Source organism: Hyla sarda, chromosome 1 (assembly GCF_029499605.1).
Source record: "Hyla sarda isolate aHylSar1 chromosome 1, aHylSar1.hap1, whole genome shotgun sequence".
Classification (NCBI taxonomy): Eukaryota; Metazoa; Chordata; class Amphibia; order Anura; family Hylidae; genus Hyla; species Hyla sarda.
Window position 1 is genome coordinate 577,283,947 of NC_079189.1, and position 17,627 is coordinate 577,301,573.

A 17,627-nucleotide genomic window follows, 5' to 3' on the forward strand; every position below is an offset into this window, starting at 1 on the left:
GGATAGGGGATAAGATGTCTAGGGGCAGAGTACCTCTTTAATCAAAAATACTAACAGTTAAAAAATAATCAGACTAAAAGTATTTTATTTTATTATATATATTTTATAGCTATTATTTTATATGACTTATTTATTTTTACATTGACATTCGTCTGAACTTCACTGAGCTGCATTAAAAGACACCCTAGCGAGGTTGGACAGAGCCTAACTTACTGTAGATTTACTCATTTTTACTTGCAGCCTTTATTATACTCTGGAGCTGCATTCGCAATTCTTCTGCTTTTTATTGGAAATGATTTGCAAGCTTGCCAATAGATCCCAAGCTGTTAGCTATAAGGAAAAAAGGACAGTCAATAACATTACAGGTTATGGATTCTAGATTTATAGGGACAGAACATTGATCCAGGGATTTATTCTGATGCCATATTTGGAGTCAGGAAGGAATTTTTACCTCTAGTATGAGGGTTTTTTGCCTTCCTCTGGATCAACTCAGTAGGGACTCATTAGGGTTATAGGTTAAACTTGATGGACTCTGGTCTTTTTTCAATTCAGGAAAATAAACTTGAGCTTTTTCTGGGCACTGGTTCACCAAAGTAGGAATTTGGACACAGTTACCAGTCCAAAAGGTTTTTATTGCACTAAAACAACGCGTTTTTGGTCCGAACAGGACCCTTCTTCAGGTAAGGTGCTTCCTTTTGGACTTGTAACGTGTCCAAATTCCTACTTTGGTGAACCAGTGCCCAGAAAAAGCTCAAGTTTATTTTCCTGAACTGCCTTCCCACCGGACTAGCGAAGCTAATACCGGACAAGCCGAGGCTGCAGGTTCCCAACCATACTCTAGATGTCTTCTTAGGTGTGCTCTGCGCACAACCCTACTTGGTAAGTGGTTTTCCATCTACCTCCTTTATACCACTGTGACGTACTTCACAGGGGCGCTTATCGCCTTTTTTCTTTTTCTCTGGTCTTTTTTCAACCTTATGAACTATGTTGCTATGTAGAGTAATATCTATTCAGATGCTGAACAAGTAAGGGATGGAGGGAAATTTCAGCTTTGTGAAAGCAGCTATAAAATATAATACAGGTTTTAACTCCGCTTTATTATTCTTGTAATGTGCTTTTCAACTTTTTTTAGGTCCAGAAAAATCCAGAGCGCTACAAAGTGAAGGAACTCCCAGTGGAAGAAAAGGCGAGCACAATCCAACGAGGCACATCTACTCGACGATCTGCTTATGCATTCTCCCATCAGAGAGGATTTGGCGACCTCATCTCAAGTGGCCGCAGTATACGGCGGAGGACGACTACACCAAATGAAGTTAATAGAGCTGTTCGGAACATTTAAAAGGGGTTTTTCTTATAAAGACAATCTCTGGTTGTCATTGTACCCCTATAGGGCATATAGAAATCATCGAGGTGGGTTCTCCATTCAGGACCCCCTTTCAGTAAGCCAGAATGGAAAGCATTCTGTAAGAGCAGTCCCCACTTTGGTGGAATAGGTCCGTTTATGCATTGGCATGGGTTACCATTCTTCTGCTAATGCAGGGTACATGAGCGACCAGACTTGGCTTCTTTCAGATGTTTGCCGTTTTTAAAAGAGGTCGTCCTTGGGGAGAGATTTATTATGTTGCGCCAGCGGCACAGATTCCCGAACGTTGCTAATGTTTGCTCATTAATGGCGACTTTCAAGCAAAATAACTATTTTTGCACAAAAAAACGAAAACCATTTGGAGCATCTACTCCGCCAGCAAAGAGGAGATGTGAAGGAAGGATGAAGGAGCCTGGAAGGGGGCTTGACCTTGCATAGAAAGTGTCTGCTGGGGGCACACCCTCCTCCCTTGCGACACTAAAAGTCTCTGAAATATACGCTCCCATCTGGTATACATTTCTGTGCCAGGTGCAAGGGCAGTCACGGTGCCACTGGATTTACTAAAAGCCGTGCGCCTCTCCGTAAATCCAGCAGACCGAAAATGGGAACAAGTTTACTAATGTGTGGCCTACCAAAACGCTGCAGTTAGTAAGTCTCCCCTTTTTTGCTTAAAGGGGTACTCCTGTGGAAAACTTTTTTTTTTTTTAAATCAACTTTTATTAAAAAATCTTAATCCTTCCAGTACCTTTTAGGGACTGTATACTACAGAGGAAATGCTTTTCTTTTTGGATTTCTCTTCGGTCACGACCACAGTGCTCTCTGCTGACCTCTGATGTCCATTTTAGGAACTGTCCAGAGCAGCATATGTTTGCTATGGGGATTTTCTCCTGCTCTAGACAGTTCCTGACATGGACAGAGGTGTCAGCAGAGAGCACAGAAGAGAAATCCAAAAAGAAAAGCATTTCCTCTGTAGTATACAGCCCCTAAAAAGTACTGGAAGGATTAAGATGTATTAATAGAAGTAATTTACAAATCTGTTTAACTTTCTGGCACTAGTTGATTTAAAAAAAAAAAAAAAGGTTTCCACGGGAGTACCCCTTTTAAAGAGGTATCCGAAAATTAAAGACACTTATGTCTGATGTTTACATAGACTACAATGACTGTAATAATTAAGTGAACCTGTTACTGACATGTAAATAATGATCTTAATATAATATGTGTAGACTCTTTTTTTAGGTCTTTAAATCCATTCATAATATAACATTGGAAATCATTTTCACATACAGTATGGTACATATTCATCCCTGATTTTTAACTAAACAAAAATAACTGAAATTTTATGTAATGTTGGGAAAAAGTCCCACAGGTGGCCATGCCTGTAAAAACTGATCACATTTCCTGCAATCACTGACTTGTCTGCAGTGAGTTAATGCTGGAGTTTGGGCATACATTCATTGTTTGAGATGTTTAATCACCTCCTTATTAAAGGGGCACTCCTCTGCCCTGTGTCAGAAGCTCCGCTCCCCAGCGACCTGCAGTTTATTGTTCCGGACGCTGTGTGCGGGCTTCCGTGTTCAGGGCCGCCCCTCGGGACGTCACGCCCCTTCCTATAGACTTTAGTTGAGGGGGCGGGCGTGACGTCACGAGGGGCGGCCCTGAACACTGAAGCCCGCACACAGCGTCCGGAACAATAAACTTCCGGACACTGGGGAGCAGAGCTTCCAACACAGGGCAGCGGAGTACCCCTTTAATATTGTTACTCATGAGTGTTATAAAGGGGCACTCCTATCTCATAAAGTGATCGCATATCACTAGAATATAATATCAATTTGTGATCAGTAAAGTCCCCCACTAATTATGAGACTGAAGGGGGACACATCACTACCTTCCTTGTCACTACAGACTGTCTTACTAAAAACTATATCTTGAAGCACATGACCAGTTTTATAGGAAATTTAGCCAGAGCAACCATAAAATTTGGAGGGGTACTCCGCTGCTCAGCGCTTGGAACAAACTGTTCCGAACGCTGGACCCAGCCGCTCGTGACATCATAGCCCCGCCCCCTCATGATGTTATGCCCCACCCCCTCAATGCAAGTCTGTGGGAGGGGGTGTGACGCCGTCACGCCCCCTCCCATAGATTTGCATTGAGGGGGCGGTGTGTGATGTCATGAGGGGGCGGGGATATGACATCACGAGCTCCTGGTGCCGGCTCTAGAGTTCGGAACAGTTTGTTCTAAACGCTGAGCCGCGGAGTACCCCTTTAAATTTCAACATATATGCAGCAGGTGAAACAAGCATTGAACATGTCACCATTTTTCTCACTAAATACTGTTTCTTAGAGACAACCTGCTAATTCCAGGTCTTATTGAAGCTCTTCACAACTTGTCCACGGTTCTTGGACAACTCTTCTGGATATTCTCTCTCGTCTGTCAGAAATCTTGTGAGGAGCACCTGATCGGGGCAAATTTATGGTGAAATGATCGCCTTCCCAATCCCATATTATGGCCCCAACAGTGCTTAGTAGTGCGCCTTTACCCAACACCATTGTTAATGTTTTACAACAATTACGTTGTGAAGGTCTTGAGACAGCTCTTTGCTTTTACCCATCATGAGATGTGTCTTGCGTGACACCGTGGCAATGAGACCTTTCTGTAGCCATCAGCTGGCACTGAACCAGCTGGTATTAATTTGCACTAAGAAGGGACTGGATTGCTTTATAATTACTGATAGGTTTCAGCTGCTGTCTTGGCTTTCCATGCCTTTTTGTATCCACCTTTTTTTTATGTGTTCAATACTTTTTCCCTGGGTCATTTCACAGTATTACAAATTACTTCATTTCTGATCCTACTTGCATTTGGTGTCTTTGTATGTATGGATTACTTGGTTTGTTACCAACATATGTCAATAACGCCTTTGGAAATATATTTACTGAGAAAAATGGTGACAAGTTTAAAGGGTACCTCTCATCAAATAAACTTTTGATATATTTTAGATTAATGAATGTTGAATAACTTTCCAATAGCATGTTAATGAAAAATATGCTTCTTTCTATTGTATTTTTCCCGATCAGTCCTGTCAGCAAGCATTTCTGACTCATACTGGAGTCCTAAACACTCAGAGCTGCCCGCCTGCTTTGTTCACAGCCAAGCAGGCTGTGAACAAAGCAGGCTGGCAGCTCTGAGTGTTCTCCTTTGTGAAAAAAGCAGACTGGCAGCTCGTAGTGTTTAGGACTCCAGCATGAGTCTGAAATGCTTGCTGCCAGGACTGGTAGGGAGACCCCTAGTGGTCATTTCTTCAAAGTGGAAAATTAAATAGAAAGAAGCATATTTTTTAATAACATGCAATTGTTAAGTTATTCTGCATACATTAATCTATAATATATCAAAAGTTGTTTTCATGAGAGGTACCCTTTAATGCTTATTTCACCCTCTGTATGTATAACAGACAAATTTGCACTTTTTTACCCAGATGTTTATACCCATATATCACTAGGCAATAATATATAATATCGATAAATAATAAAGCTGGCAATACATATCTATATGGCATATATATCTATGGCAATGTCCCTGGTGGTCCCAACAAGTGATGGTTTACATGCTTCACTTTTAGGCTGCACATAGGGGTCTATTTCTTGAGGGCTCTACAAGAAATAGGGGTAAAAAGCGACAATTGCCGCCACACAAAAAAAAAACTGTGTAGACTGAGTAGACAAATATAGTTTGGGAGGAAGAACCTGGGGGAGCGGGAGTTGGGCTAGAGCAGTTTTTCCCAACCAGTGTATCTCCAGCTGTTGCAAAACTACAACTTCCAGCATGCCCGGACAGCCTAAGGCTGTCCGGGCATGCTGGGAGTTGTAGTTTTGCAACATCTGGAGGCTTGCTGGTTGGGAAACACTGGACTAGAGGACAGATAAGTGGCCTGGAGAGAGCCATACATTAAATGTATAACTGTGGGGAGTTTCTCATTTGTTTCTTGCTTGTATTTGCTGTAACCGCTCATTTACCTGGATAAACCAGTTCAGATTTGCTATAAGGAATTATATATATTTACTTGGACTACAATAAAAAAATTAAAACACAGGAATTTTCTTGCCAATCCAGATTTTTTGCAGTAGCAGAGAACTGCCACCGTATGAGGTCTACTGTACAAACTGTATACATAGCTTGCATACACAGGCAACCAAGGTAATGTATAAGGGGGGCACTTTCTGGTGCCCAATATTTATAGGTTTATAGTAGAGATGAGCGAACTTACAGTAAATTCGATTCGTCACGAACTTCTCGGCTCGGCAGTTGATGACTTTTCCTGCATAAATTAGTTCAGCCTTCAGGTGCTCCGGTGGGCTGGAAAAGGTGGATACATTCCTAGGAAAGAGTCTCCTAGGACTGTATCCACCTTTTCCAGCCCACCGGAGCACCGGAAAGCTGAACTAATTTATGCAGGAAAAGTCATCAACTGCCGAGCCGAGAAGTTCGTGATGAATCGAATTTACTGTAAGTTCGCTCATCTCTAGTTTATAGGTTATATATGCATAATCCCATTTCAACTTCCTATTAAAGGGGTTATCCAGAGAAAAACTATTTTTTTTACATCAACTGGCTCCAGAAAGTTAAACAGATGTGTAACTTGCTTCTATTAAAAATAAAAATATTAATCCTTCCAGTACTTATCAGCTGCTGAAGTTGAGTTGTTCTTTTCTGTCTGACAACAGTGCTCTCTGCTGACACCTCTGTCTGTCTCAGGAACTGTCCAGAGTAAAAGCAAATCCACATAGCAAACTTATCCTGCTCTGGATAGTTCCTGAGACAGACAGAGGTGTCAGCAGAGAGCACTGGGGTGAGAGAACAGAACAACTCAACTTCAGCAGCTGATAAGTACTGGAAGGATTAAGATTTTTTTTAATAGAAGTAATTTACAAATCTGTTTAACTTTCTGGAGCCAGTTGATATGAAAAAATGTTTTTGTTTTTTTTACTGGAATATCCCTTTAATGAGTATGGCTCTGTATGCCCTCATACGGGTGCATGGACATAACATTAAAAATCCACATGTAAATTCAGAACAGGTGCACTATGTTCCCATCAAGATTTTCCCCAAATGTGTGGTGTAAATGTTGGCTACCTGTTACATGAGGCTGTACTCCCAGATGTGTCCATTGAGGTTTACAAACCAATGTACTCAACTAATGACCAAACTTGTTCCATTTTCTTCATTGGCCCATATGTACTAATGTATTTACGCCAAAATCTTGACTACTTCTTCCTGGAAGGTTTTGTGTGGCTGTACTTACTTTTCCCATGCACCATTTGGGCACCACAATTCCGACACGTTCATTTTGTGTTGCGCAGATATCTGTTGCAAAATATAACATGGTATAAGCAACAAATGGTATAAGCAACAAATGGTATAAGCAAGGTTTTGGGTTTTGACAAGCAGCATGACATGTTGTGCCAAAATTATCATTGTCCATGCACAACAATAGTAAATACACTAGCAACCAACGTAAGACAGAAATCATTTGTTTGTTCTCAGCATAGATCCCATGGCCTGGTAAGACAACAGAATTTTATGAACCTAAGAAGATATAAAACAAGTACCCCTTTAAAGAGGGCGATCATGCCCAGTCCATTGTGTTATAACAAGAAACTAAGCTACAACTAGGGTGAAATATCTGTGTGCTGCAGCTAGGACTAAGAGAAAACCAATTATCATTAGAAATTAAAGAACTGTGGCAAAACCTTTTTCATTCCCCCTGTGGCCGGGCTGCAAAAACTTAAAAAAATAAAAAAATAAAAAACTTTAACTCACCTTCCTGCATTCCCCTGTTGTATTGATATCGGCGTCCCGGTCCTCCGGTGCTGGTATTCTCGCTGGTTCCTGGGCACGGTGACTCATACTGCGCTCAACGTATCGCTGGCTGGTGATAGGCTGATTGCACTGTCATGTAAGGAGCCTGGGCCCCGCCTTCTCTCTGCTGTCCAGTCTCCTTACATGACAGTGCGCTCAGGAGGAAAGTGAGTTAAAGTTTTTTTTGTTTGTGCAGCTCGGGCACAGGGGAAATGAAAAATGTTTTGCCACAGTTCTCCTTTAACAATTCCCTTATGTCCTACCAGCATCTCAGATGGGGATCTAGCAAGTGAAGTGGACCCCATGGGACGTCTCTCCTGCCCGGCAATACTTTGGCTCCCACTCGGCAGACATTCTGCACATTTGCGTGTACCGATTGGAAATGCGCCATCTCCATGGGTGGCAATACATTTCCGAGCGGAATCCACTGATTCTTTGTTTCTGCAGATAACAAAATCGGCATTTCCACCCTGTGCATGGTGCAGCAGAATTCTATATAAATCAATGGGACTCTGCAGCATTGGAATTTCAGAGCAGAATATTTCCGTGGTATTCTGCTTGGAAATTCGGCAGTGTGAACCTGGCCTGGGGGAAAAAATGGCAGTAAAAAAAACATACATACAATCAGACTTTTTCTTTTACCACTTAAAGAAGTCTATGGGAGAAATAAACACATTTTTGGGGCTTTTTTTTTTTTTTTTTTTTTTTTTTTTAACCAACCTTTGGATGGAGATTTATCAAAACTTGTGCAGAGGGGCAGTGGTGCTGTTGCCCACAGCAACCAGATTCCAGTTTTCATTTTTGAAAGAATTGGTTGCTATGGGCAACTGCTTCACACAAGATTCATCGGCACAGGAATTTCAATGCAATGAACACTGTAAGCCGTGCAGGCATAGAAATCCAACAAAAAATAGCGAATGATGACAGCTGTCACAGCAACATCTATTCCACATCCGGCGTCCTACCGGAAGTAGAGCGCTATAGAGTTCTTAGCGTGATGTAGAGCGGCTAGAGTGAGTCAGGGTGGAGGGCGGTCTGCAGGGAGCTGCTGGCAGCGCGCATGCGCATTGAGCAAGTGGAAGCAGATCTGATGCAACCGGCTGACAGTGTGTGAGAGACATGGAGGAGATCACTGGGGGCGCAGCGCAGCTTCGTATAGGTGAGGACTGACATGGCGGACCAGGGGGGCACTGCACTGGTTGGAGTCTATAGGGATGGGGGTCATTATTAACTCTTTCGTGGCCAGTGTTAAGTGCCATGTGCTGGTCCAGCTGGACAAGGATACCAATACAGTGGTCTCCAAACTGTGGCCCTCCAGCTATTGCAAAACTCTAACTCCCGGCACGCCCAGACAGCCATTGGCTGTCCGGGCATGCTGGGAGTTGTAGTTTTGCAATAGTTAGAGGGGCCCTATCCCTATACACTTTCTGTTTCACTTCCATTGAAGATCTCTGCTTGTTGTCAGTGATTGGTAGCCATCGTTCATCGTTCTTGAGGGGGGTTTTCTAGCCTCGTTCTCATTCAGTGACAGCAAGAAAGTATTGGGGGGGTGCTATTTTTAACCAATCAGAGCTCAGCTTTCATTCCCATTTCTCTATTCCTGTGGGCAATGGATACAGGTTTCTTTTATTTTTTTTTTACTCTTATTTTAAGACAGCTTTCAAATACCTCAACCTATCTGTAGTCAACCTCCCCCCCCCCCCCATGCCTCTTTATTCTCCCCCCCATGCCTCTTTATTCTCCCCCCCATGCCTCTTTATTCTCCCCCCCATGCCTCTTTATTCTCCCCCCCATGCCTCTTTATTCTCCCCCCCATGCCTCTTTATTCTCCCCCCCATGCCTCTTTATTCTCCCCCCCATGCCTCTTTATTCTCCCCCCCATGCCTCTTTATTCCTCCCCCCCATGCCTCTTTATTCCTCCCCCCCATGCCTCTTTATTCTCCCCCCCATGCCTCTTTATTCTCCCCCCCATGCCTCTTTATTCTCCCCCCCATGCCTCTTTATTCCTCCCCCCCCATGCCTCTTTATTCCTCCCCCCCGTGCCTCTTTATTCTCCCCCCCCATGCCTCTTTATTCTCCCCCCCCGTGCCTCTTTATTCTCCCCCCCCGTGCCTCTTTATTCTCCCCCCCCGTGCCTCTTTATTCTCCCCCCCCCCGTGCCTCTTTATTCTCCCCCCCCGCCTCTTTATTCTCCCCCCCCCCATGCCTCTTTATTCTCTCCCCCCCCCCATGCCTCTTTATTCTCTCCCCCCCCATGCCTCTTTATTCTCTCCCCCCCCATGCCTCTTTATTCTCTCCCCCCCCATGCCTCTTTATTCTCCCCCCCCCCATGCCTCTTTATTCTCCCCCCCCCATGCCTCTTTATTCTCCCCCCCCCATGCCTCTCTATTCTCCCCCCCATGCCTCTTTATTCTCTCCTCCCCCCCATGCCTCTTTATTCTCTCCCCCCCCCCATGCCTCTTTATTCTCTCCCCCCCCCATGCCTCTTTATTCTCTCCCCCCATGCCTCTTTATTCTCTCCCCCCATGCCTCTTTATTCTCTCCCCCCATGCCTCTTTATTCTCTCCCCCCATGCCTCTTTATTCTCTCCCCCCATGCCTCTTTATTCTCTCCCCCCATGCCTCTTTATTCTCTCCCCCCCATGCCTCTTTATTCTCTCCCCCCCATGCCTCTTTATTCTCTCCCCCCATGCCTCTTTATTCTCTCCCCCCATGCCTCTTTATTCTCCCCCCCCCATGCCTCTTTATTCTCCCCCCCCCATGCCTCTTTATTCTCCCCCCCCCATGCCTCTTTATTCTCCCCCCCCCACATGCCTCTTTATTCTCCCCCCCCCCCACATGCCTCTTTATTCTCCCCCCCCCCCACATGCCTCTTTATTCTCCCCCCCCCATGCCTCTTTATTCTCCCCCCCCCCACATGCCTCTTTATTCTCCCCCCCCCCACATGCCTCTTTATTCTCCCCCCCCCATGCCTCTTTATTCTCCCCCCCCCCATGCCTCTTTATTCTCCCCCCCCCATGCCTCTTTATTCTCCCCCCCCACCGTGCCTCTTTATTCTCCCCCCCGTGCCTCTTTATTCTCCCCCCCCCCGTGCCTCTTTATTCTCCCCCCCCGTGCCTCTTTATTCCCCCCCCCCGTGCCTCTTTATTCCCCCCCCCGTGCCTCTTTATTCCCCCCCCCCGTGCCTCTTTATTCCCCCCCCCCGTGCCTCTTTATTCCCCCCCCCCGTGCCTCTTTATTCCCCCCCCCGTGCCTCTTTATTCCCCCCCCCCCGTGCCTCTTTATTCCCCCCCCCCCCGTGCCTCTTTATTCCCCCCCCCCGTGCCTCTTTATTCCCCCCCCCCCCCGTGCCTCTTTATTCCCCCCCCCGTGCCTCTTTATTCTCCCCCCCCCCCGTGCCTCTTTATTCTCCCCCCCCCCCGTGCCTCTTTATTCTCCCCCCCCCCCCGTGCCTCTTTATTCTCCCCCCCCCCCGTGCCTCTTTATTCTCCCCCCCCCGTGCCTCTTTATTCTCCCCCCCCCGTGCCTCTTTATTCTCCCCCCCCCGTGCCTCTTTATTCTCCCCCCCCCGTGCCTCTTTATTCTCCCCCCCCCGTGCCTCTTTATTCTCCCCCCCCCGTGCCTCTTTATTCTCCCCCCCCCCCCGTGCCTCTTTATTCTCCCCCCCCCGTGCCTCTTTATTCTCCCCCCCCCGTGCCTCTTTATTCTCCCCCCCCCCCGTGCCTCTTTATTCTCCCCCCCCCCCCGCCTCTTTATTCTCCCCCCCCCCCCGCCTCTTTATTCTCCCCCCCCCCCCGCCTCTTTATTCTCCCCCCCCCATGCCTCTTTATTCTCCCCCCCCCCCATGCCTCTTTATTCTCCCCCCCCCATGCCTCTTTATTCTCCCCCCCCCATGCCTCTTTATTCTCCCCCCCCCATGCCTCTTTATTCTCCCCCCCCCCATGCCTCTTTATTCTCCCCCCCCCCCATGCCTCTTTATTCTCCCCCCCCCCCATGCCTCTTTATTCTCCCCCCCCCCCCATGCCTCTTTATTCTCCCCCCCCCCCCATGCCTCTTTATTCTCCCCCCCCCCCCATGCCTCTTTATTCTCCCCCCCCCATGCCTCTTTATTCTTCCCCCCCCCATGCCTCTTTATTCTCCCCCCCCCCCATGCCTCTTTATTCTCCCCCCCCATGCCTCTTTATTCTCCCCCCCCCCCACATGCCTCTTTATTCTCCCCCCCCCCCACATGCCTCTTTATTCTCCCCCCCCCCCACATGCCTCTTTATTCTCCCCCCCCCACATGCCTCTTTATCCTCCCCCCCCCCCGTGCCTCTTTATCCTCCCCCCCCCCGTGCCTCTTTATTCCCCCCCCCCCGTGCCTCTTTATTCCCCCCCCCCCCGTGCCTCTTTATTCTCCCCCCCCCCGTGCCTCTTTATTCTCCCCCCCCCCGTGCCTCTTTATTCTCCCCCCCCCCGTGCCTCTTTATTCTCCCCCCCCCCGTGCCTCTTTATTCTCCCCCCCCCCGTGCCTCTTTATTCTCCCCCCCCCCGTGCCTCTTTATTCTCCCCCCCCCCGTGCCTCTTTATTCTCCCCCCCCCGTGCCTCTTTATTCTCCCCCCCCCGTGCCTCTTTATTCTCCCCCCCCCCCCGTGCCTCTTTATTCTCCCCCCCCGTGCCTCTTTATTCTCCCCCCCCCCGTGCCTCTTTATTCTCCCCCCCCCCGTGCCTCTTTATTCTCCCCCCCCCCGTGCCTCTTTATTCTCCCCCCCCCCCGTGCCTCTTTATTCTCCCCCCCCCCCGTGCCTCTTTATTCTCCCCCCCCCCCGTGCCTCTTTATTCTCCCCCCCCCCCGTGCCTCTTTATTCTCCCCCCCCCGTGCCTCTTTATTCTCCCCCCCCCGTGCCTCTTTATTCTCCCCCCCCCGTGCCTCTTTATTCTCCCCCCCCCCGTGCCTCTTTATTCTCCCCCCCCCCGTGCCTCTTTATTCTCCCCCCCCCCGTGCCTCTTTATTCTCCCCCCCCCCCGTGCCTCTTTATTCTCCCCCCCCCCCCGTGCCTCTTTATTCTCCCCCCCCCCCCGTGCCTCTTTATTCTCTCCCCCCCCCCGTGCCTCTTTATTCTCTCCCCCCCCCCGTGCCTCTTTATTCTCTCCCCCCCCCGTGCCTCTTTATTCTCTCCCCCCCCCCCCGTGCCTCTTTATTCTCTCCCCCCCCCCGTGCCTCTTTATTCTCCCCCCCCCGTGCCTCTTTATTCTCCCCCCCCGTGCCTCTTTATTCTCCCCCCCCCGTGCCTCTTTATTCTCCCCCCCCCCGTGCCTCTTTATTCTCCCCCCCCCCGTGCCTCTTTATTCTCCCCCCCCCGTGCCTCTTTATTCTCCCCCCCCCCGTGCCTCTTTATTCTCCCCCCCCCGTGCCTCTTTATTCTCCCCCCCCCGTGCCTCTTTATTCTCCCCCCCCCCCGTGCCTCTTTATTCTCCCCCCCCCCGTGCCTCTTTATTCTCCCCCCCCCGTGCCTCTTTATTCTCCCCCCCCCCGTGCCTCTTTATTCTCCCCCCCCCGTGCCTCTTTATTCTCCCCCCCCCCGTGCCTCTTTATTCTCCCCCCCCCCCGTGCCTCTTTATTCTCCCCCCCCCCGTGCCTCTTTATTCTCCCCCCCCCGTGCCTCTTTATTCTCCCCCCCCCCGTGCCTCTTTATTCTCCCCCCCGCCCTTCTCCCCCCCCGTGCCTCTTTATTCTCCCCCCCCCCGCCTCTTTATTCTCCCCCCCCCCCCGTGCCTCTTTATTCTCCCCCCCCCGTGCCTCTTTATTCTCCCCCCCCCCCGTGCCTCTTTATTCTCCCCCCCCCGTGCCTCTTTATTCTCCCCCCCCCCGTGCCTCTTTATTCTCCCCCCCCCGTGCCTCTTTATTCTCCCCCCCCCCGTGCCTCTTTATTCTCCCCCCCGTGCCTCTTTATTCTCCCCCCCCCCGTGCCTCTTTATTCTCCCCCCCCCCCGTGCCTCTTTATTCTCCCCCCCCCCCGTGCCTCTTTATTCTCCCCCCCCCCCGTGCCTCTTTATTCTCCCCCCCCCCGTGCCTCTTTATTCTCCCCCCCCCCCCCGTGCCTCTTTATTCTCCCCCCCCCCCCGTGCCTCTTTATTCTCCCCCCCCCGTGCCTCTTATTCTCCCCCCCCCGTGCCTCTTTATTCTCCCCCCCCCCGTGCCTCTTTATTCTCCCCCCCCCCCGTGCCTCTTTATTCTCCCCCCCCCCGTGCCTCTTTATTCTCCCCCCCCCCGTGCCTCTTTATTCTCCCCCCCCCCCGTGCCTCTTTATTCTCCCCCCCCCCCCGTGCCTCTTTATTCTCTCCCCCCCCCCGTGCCTCTTTATTCTCTCCCCCCCCCCCGTGCCTCTTTATTCTCTCCCCCCCCCCGTGCCTCTTTATTCTCTCCCCCCCCCGTGCCTCTTTATTCTCTCCCCCCCCCCCCCCGTGCCTCTTTATTCTCTCCCCCCCCCCGTGCCTCTTTATTCTCCCCCCCCCCGTGCCTCTTTATTCTCCCCCCCGTGCCTCTTTATTCTCCCCCCCCGTGCCTCTTTATTCTCCCCCCCCCCGTGCCTCTTTATTCTCCCCCCCCCCAGTGCCTCTTTATTCTCCCCCCCCCCGTGCCTCTTTATTCTCCCCCCCCCCGTGCCTCTTTATTCTCCCCCCCCCGTGCCTCTTTATTCTCCCCCCCCCCGTGCCTCTTTATTCTCCCCCCCCCCGTGCCTCTTTATTCTCCCCCCCCCGTGCCTCTTTATTCTCCCCCCCCCCCCGTGCCTCTTTATTCCCCCCCCCCCGTGCCTCTTTATTCTCCCCCCCCCGTGCCTCTTTATTCTCCCCCCCCCGTGCCTCTTTATTCCCCCCCCCCCCCGTGCCTCTTTATCTCCCCCCCCGTGCCTCTTTATTCTCCCCCCCCCGTGCCTCTTTATTCTCCCCCCCGTGCCTCTTTATTCTCCCCCCCCCGTGCCTCTTTATTCTCCCCCCCCCCGTGCCTCTTTATTCTCCCCCCCCCCCGCCTCTTTATTCTCCCCCCCCCCGTGCCTCTTTATTCTCCCCCCCCCGTGCCTCTTTATTCTCCCCCCCCCCGTGCCTCTTTATTCTCCCCCCCCCGTGCCTCTTTATTCTCCCCCCCCGTGCCTCTTTATTCTCCCCCCCCCCGTGCCTCTTTATTCTCCCCCCCCCGTGCCTCTTTATTCTCCCCCCCCCCCGTGCCTCTTTATTCTCCCCCCCCCCCCCCGTGCCTCTTTATTCTCTCCCCCCCCCCCCGTGCCTCTTTATTCTCTCCCCCCCCCCCCGTGCCTCTTTATTCTCTCCCCCCCCCCCCCGTGCCTCTTTATTCTCTCCCCCCCCCCCCCCGTGCCTCTTTATTCTCTCCCCCCCCCCCCCCCCGTGCCTCTTTATTCTCTCCCCCCCCCCCCCCGTGCCTCTTTATTCTCTCCCCCCCCCCCCGTGCCTCTTTATTCTCTCCCCCCCCCCCGTGCCTCTTTATTCTCTCCCCCCCCCCCGTGCCTCTTTATTCTCCCCCCCCCCCCCGTGCCTCTTTATTCTCTCCCCCCCCCCCCCCCGTGCCTCTTTATTCTCTCCCCCCCCCCCCGTGCCTCTTTATTCTCCCCCCCCCGTGCCTCTTTATTCTCCCCCCCCCCCTCCCCCCGCCTCTTTATTCTCCCCCCCCCCCGCCTCTTTATTCTCCCCCCCCCCCCGTGCCTCTTTATTCTCCCCCCGTGCCTCTTTATTCTCCCCCCCCCAGTGCCTCTTTATTCTCCCCCCCCCAGTGCCTCTTTATTCTCCCCCCCCCCCCCCCGTGCCTCTTTATTCTCTCTCCCCAGTGTTTCCCAACCAGGCTTCCTCCAGCTGTTGCGAAACTACAGCCACGGCTGTCCGGGCATGCTGCGAGTTGTAGTTTCTGCAACAGCCGAATGCACCATGGTTGGAAAAACTCTGGTCTGCTCGGTGGGGTCCGATCAGCATATACACATTGGATACGTGTATTTTACCTGTCAATTTTTATGTATTTTTGACTGAATTGTAAAATCTGCAACTGCAGATCCAATATGCCGCATGGAAAACTGGGAAAGGTCAGGGACAACCGTAAAATAAAAAGACTTGCACTACAGCACTTCAGGGTGTGAGTCCTGTGCATGAAAATGGGACAAAGTAGCGCACGGAGGTAATAGGGTAAAGAAAAACAAATCCTGGAAAACCCCTTTATGGTAGGGTCACCGCAGTGTTTAAGATGCTGTGGATGCACTGCTGGTTGTCACAGAGCAACTGCAGAGAAAGCTCTCTGCTGCGGCCGGGTAGCTCTGTATGTCAGCTGGTGACTACCGGCGGGAGATCACTACGACCGGACACACAGAGCTACAGGGAGCTTTCTCTGCTATCGCTCTGTGACTGCTGGCAGTGCATCCGACACATCAAATACACTGCTCAAAAAAATAAAGGGAACACTGAGATAACACATCCTAGATCTGAATGAATGAACTAATCGTATGAAATACTTTCGTCTTTACATAGTTCAATGTGCTGACAACAAAATCACAAAAACATTATCAATAAAAATCTAATTTATTAACCCATGGAGATCTGGATATGGAGTCCCACTCAGAATCACAGTGGAAAACCACACTACAGGCTGATCCAACTTTATGTAATGTCCTTATAACAAGTCACAATGAGGCTCAGTAGTGTGTGTGGCCTCCACGTGCCCGTATGACCTCCCTACAATGCCTGGGCATGCTCCTGATGAGGTGGTGGATGGTCTCCTGAGGGAAGTCCTCCCAGACATGGACTAAAGCATCCGCCAACTCCTGGACAGTCTGATGCAACGTGGCATTGGTGGATGGAGCGAGACATGATGTCCCAGATGTGCTTAATCAGATTCAGGTCTGGGGAACGAGCGGGCCAGTCCATAGCATCAATGCCTTCCTCTTGCAGGAACTGCTGACACACTCCATCCACATGAGGTCTAGCATTGTCTTGCAGTAGGAGGAACCCAGGGCCAACCGCACCAGCTTATGGTCTCACAAGGGGTTTGAGGATCTCATCTCGGTACCTAATGGCAGTCAGGCTACCTCTGGCAAGCACATGAAGGGCTGTGCGGCCCCCCAAAGAAATGCCACCCCACACCATTACTGACCCACCACCTAACCGGTCATGCTCGAGGATGTTGCAGGCAGCAGAACGTTCTCCACGGCGTCTCCAGACTGTCACGTGTTCAGTGTGAACCTTCTTTCATCTGTGAAGAGCACAGGACGCCAGTGGTGAATTTGCCAATCTTGGTGTTCTCTGACAAATGCCAAATGTCCTGCACAATGTTGGGCTGTAAGCACAACCCCCACCTGTGGACGTCGGGCCCTCATACCACCCTCATGGAGTCTGTTTCTGATTGAGTGGACACATGCACTTTTGTGACCTGCTGGAGATCATTTTGCAGGGTTCTGGCAGTGCTCCTCCTTCTCCTCCTTGCACAAAGGCTGAGGTAGCGGTCCTGCTGCTGGGTTGTTGCCCTCCTAGGACCTACACGTCTCCTGATGTCCTGATGCCTGTCTCCTGGTAGCGCCTCAGTTCTCTGGACACTAAGCTGACAGACACAGCAAACCTTGCCACAGCTCACACTGATGTGCCATCCTGGATGAGCTGCACTACCTGAACCACTTGTGTGGGTTGTAGACTCCGTCTCATGCTACCACTAGAGTGAAAGCACCGCCAGCATTCAAAAGTGACCAAAACATCAGCCAGGAAGCATAGGAACTGAGAAGTGGTCTGTGGTCACCACCTGCAGAACCACTCCTTTATTGGGGATGTCTTGCTAATTGCCTATAATTTCCACCTGTTGTCTGTTCCATTTGCACAACAGCATGTGAAATTGATTGTCAATCAGTGTTACTTCCTGAGTGGACAGTGTGATTTCACAGAAGTGTCATTGACTTGGAGTTACCTTGTGTTGTTTAAGTGTTCCCTTTATTTTTTTGAGCAGTGTACATTGCGGATGCACTTTGTGTGGCCCTACCCATACACTGTGTGATCTGTGTCATGTTTTCTCATTGAATTCAATGGCGGGAAAAAGGACATAAAAGGGATTTTTATGCCTAAAATTCCATCCAAGAAACTGTGATTGTAGCCTTAGAAGGGTCACTTTGATAGACGATCATGAATTGTCCTCCTGCTAAAACCTCCATCGATCAGTTGTGATCTGTAGGAAAATGGCTGTAAATATAGTTTCCTTGCAGTGCCACCACAGGAGAATCTTAGTACTGCACCTTGCTTAAAACAATCAATAGGTTGTCTGTAATACAGGGAAGTGCAGGTCCTCTGCAGCAAAATACTCCACTTTGGCCCCTGGGATCGCTGCTGCAGCACCCCGCTATTATTACTGCGCAGAGCGAGATCGCTCTGCACGTGATGACGGGCAATACAGGG

The 17,627-nt window shown here is 50.2% G+C and overlaps 2 protein-coding genes across 2 annotated transcripts in view; both read left to right on the forward strand.

Annotated features, from left to right (window-relative positions):
- The window catches only part of LOC130294606 (phospholipid-transporting ATPase IC-like), a 92,686-nt gene extending 90,611 nt beyond the window's left edge, over positions 1–2,075 (forward strand). The window contains exon 28 of the mRNA XM_056544720.1: positions 1,133–2,075. Coding sequence (XP_056400695.1) covers positions 1,133–1,339 — 207 coding nt within the window. The 3' untranslated portion in view covers positions 1,340–2,075. The remainder of the gene's footprint in view (positions 1–1,132) is intronic.
- A 6,154-nt stretch (positions 2,076–8,229) lies between these two features.
- NARS1 (asparaginyl-tRNA synthetase 1) overlaps positions 8,230–17,627 on the forward strand; it is a 44,899-nt gene continuing 35,501 nt past the window's right edge. Inside the window, exon 1 of the mRNA XM_056544736.1 lies at positions 8,230–8,373. Within this exon, the coding sequence (XP_056400711.1) occupies positions 8,334–8,373 (40 nt within the window). The 5' untranslated portion in view covers positions 8,230–8,333. The remainder of the gene's footprint in view (positions 8,374–17,627) is intronic.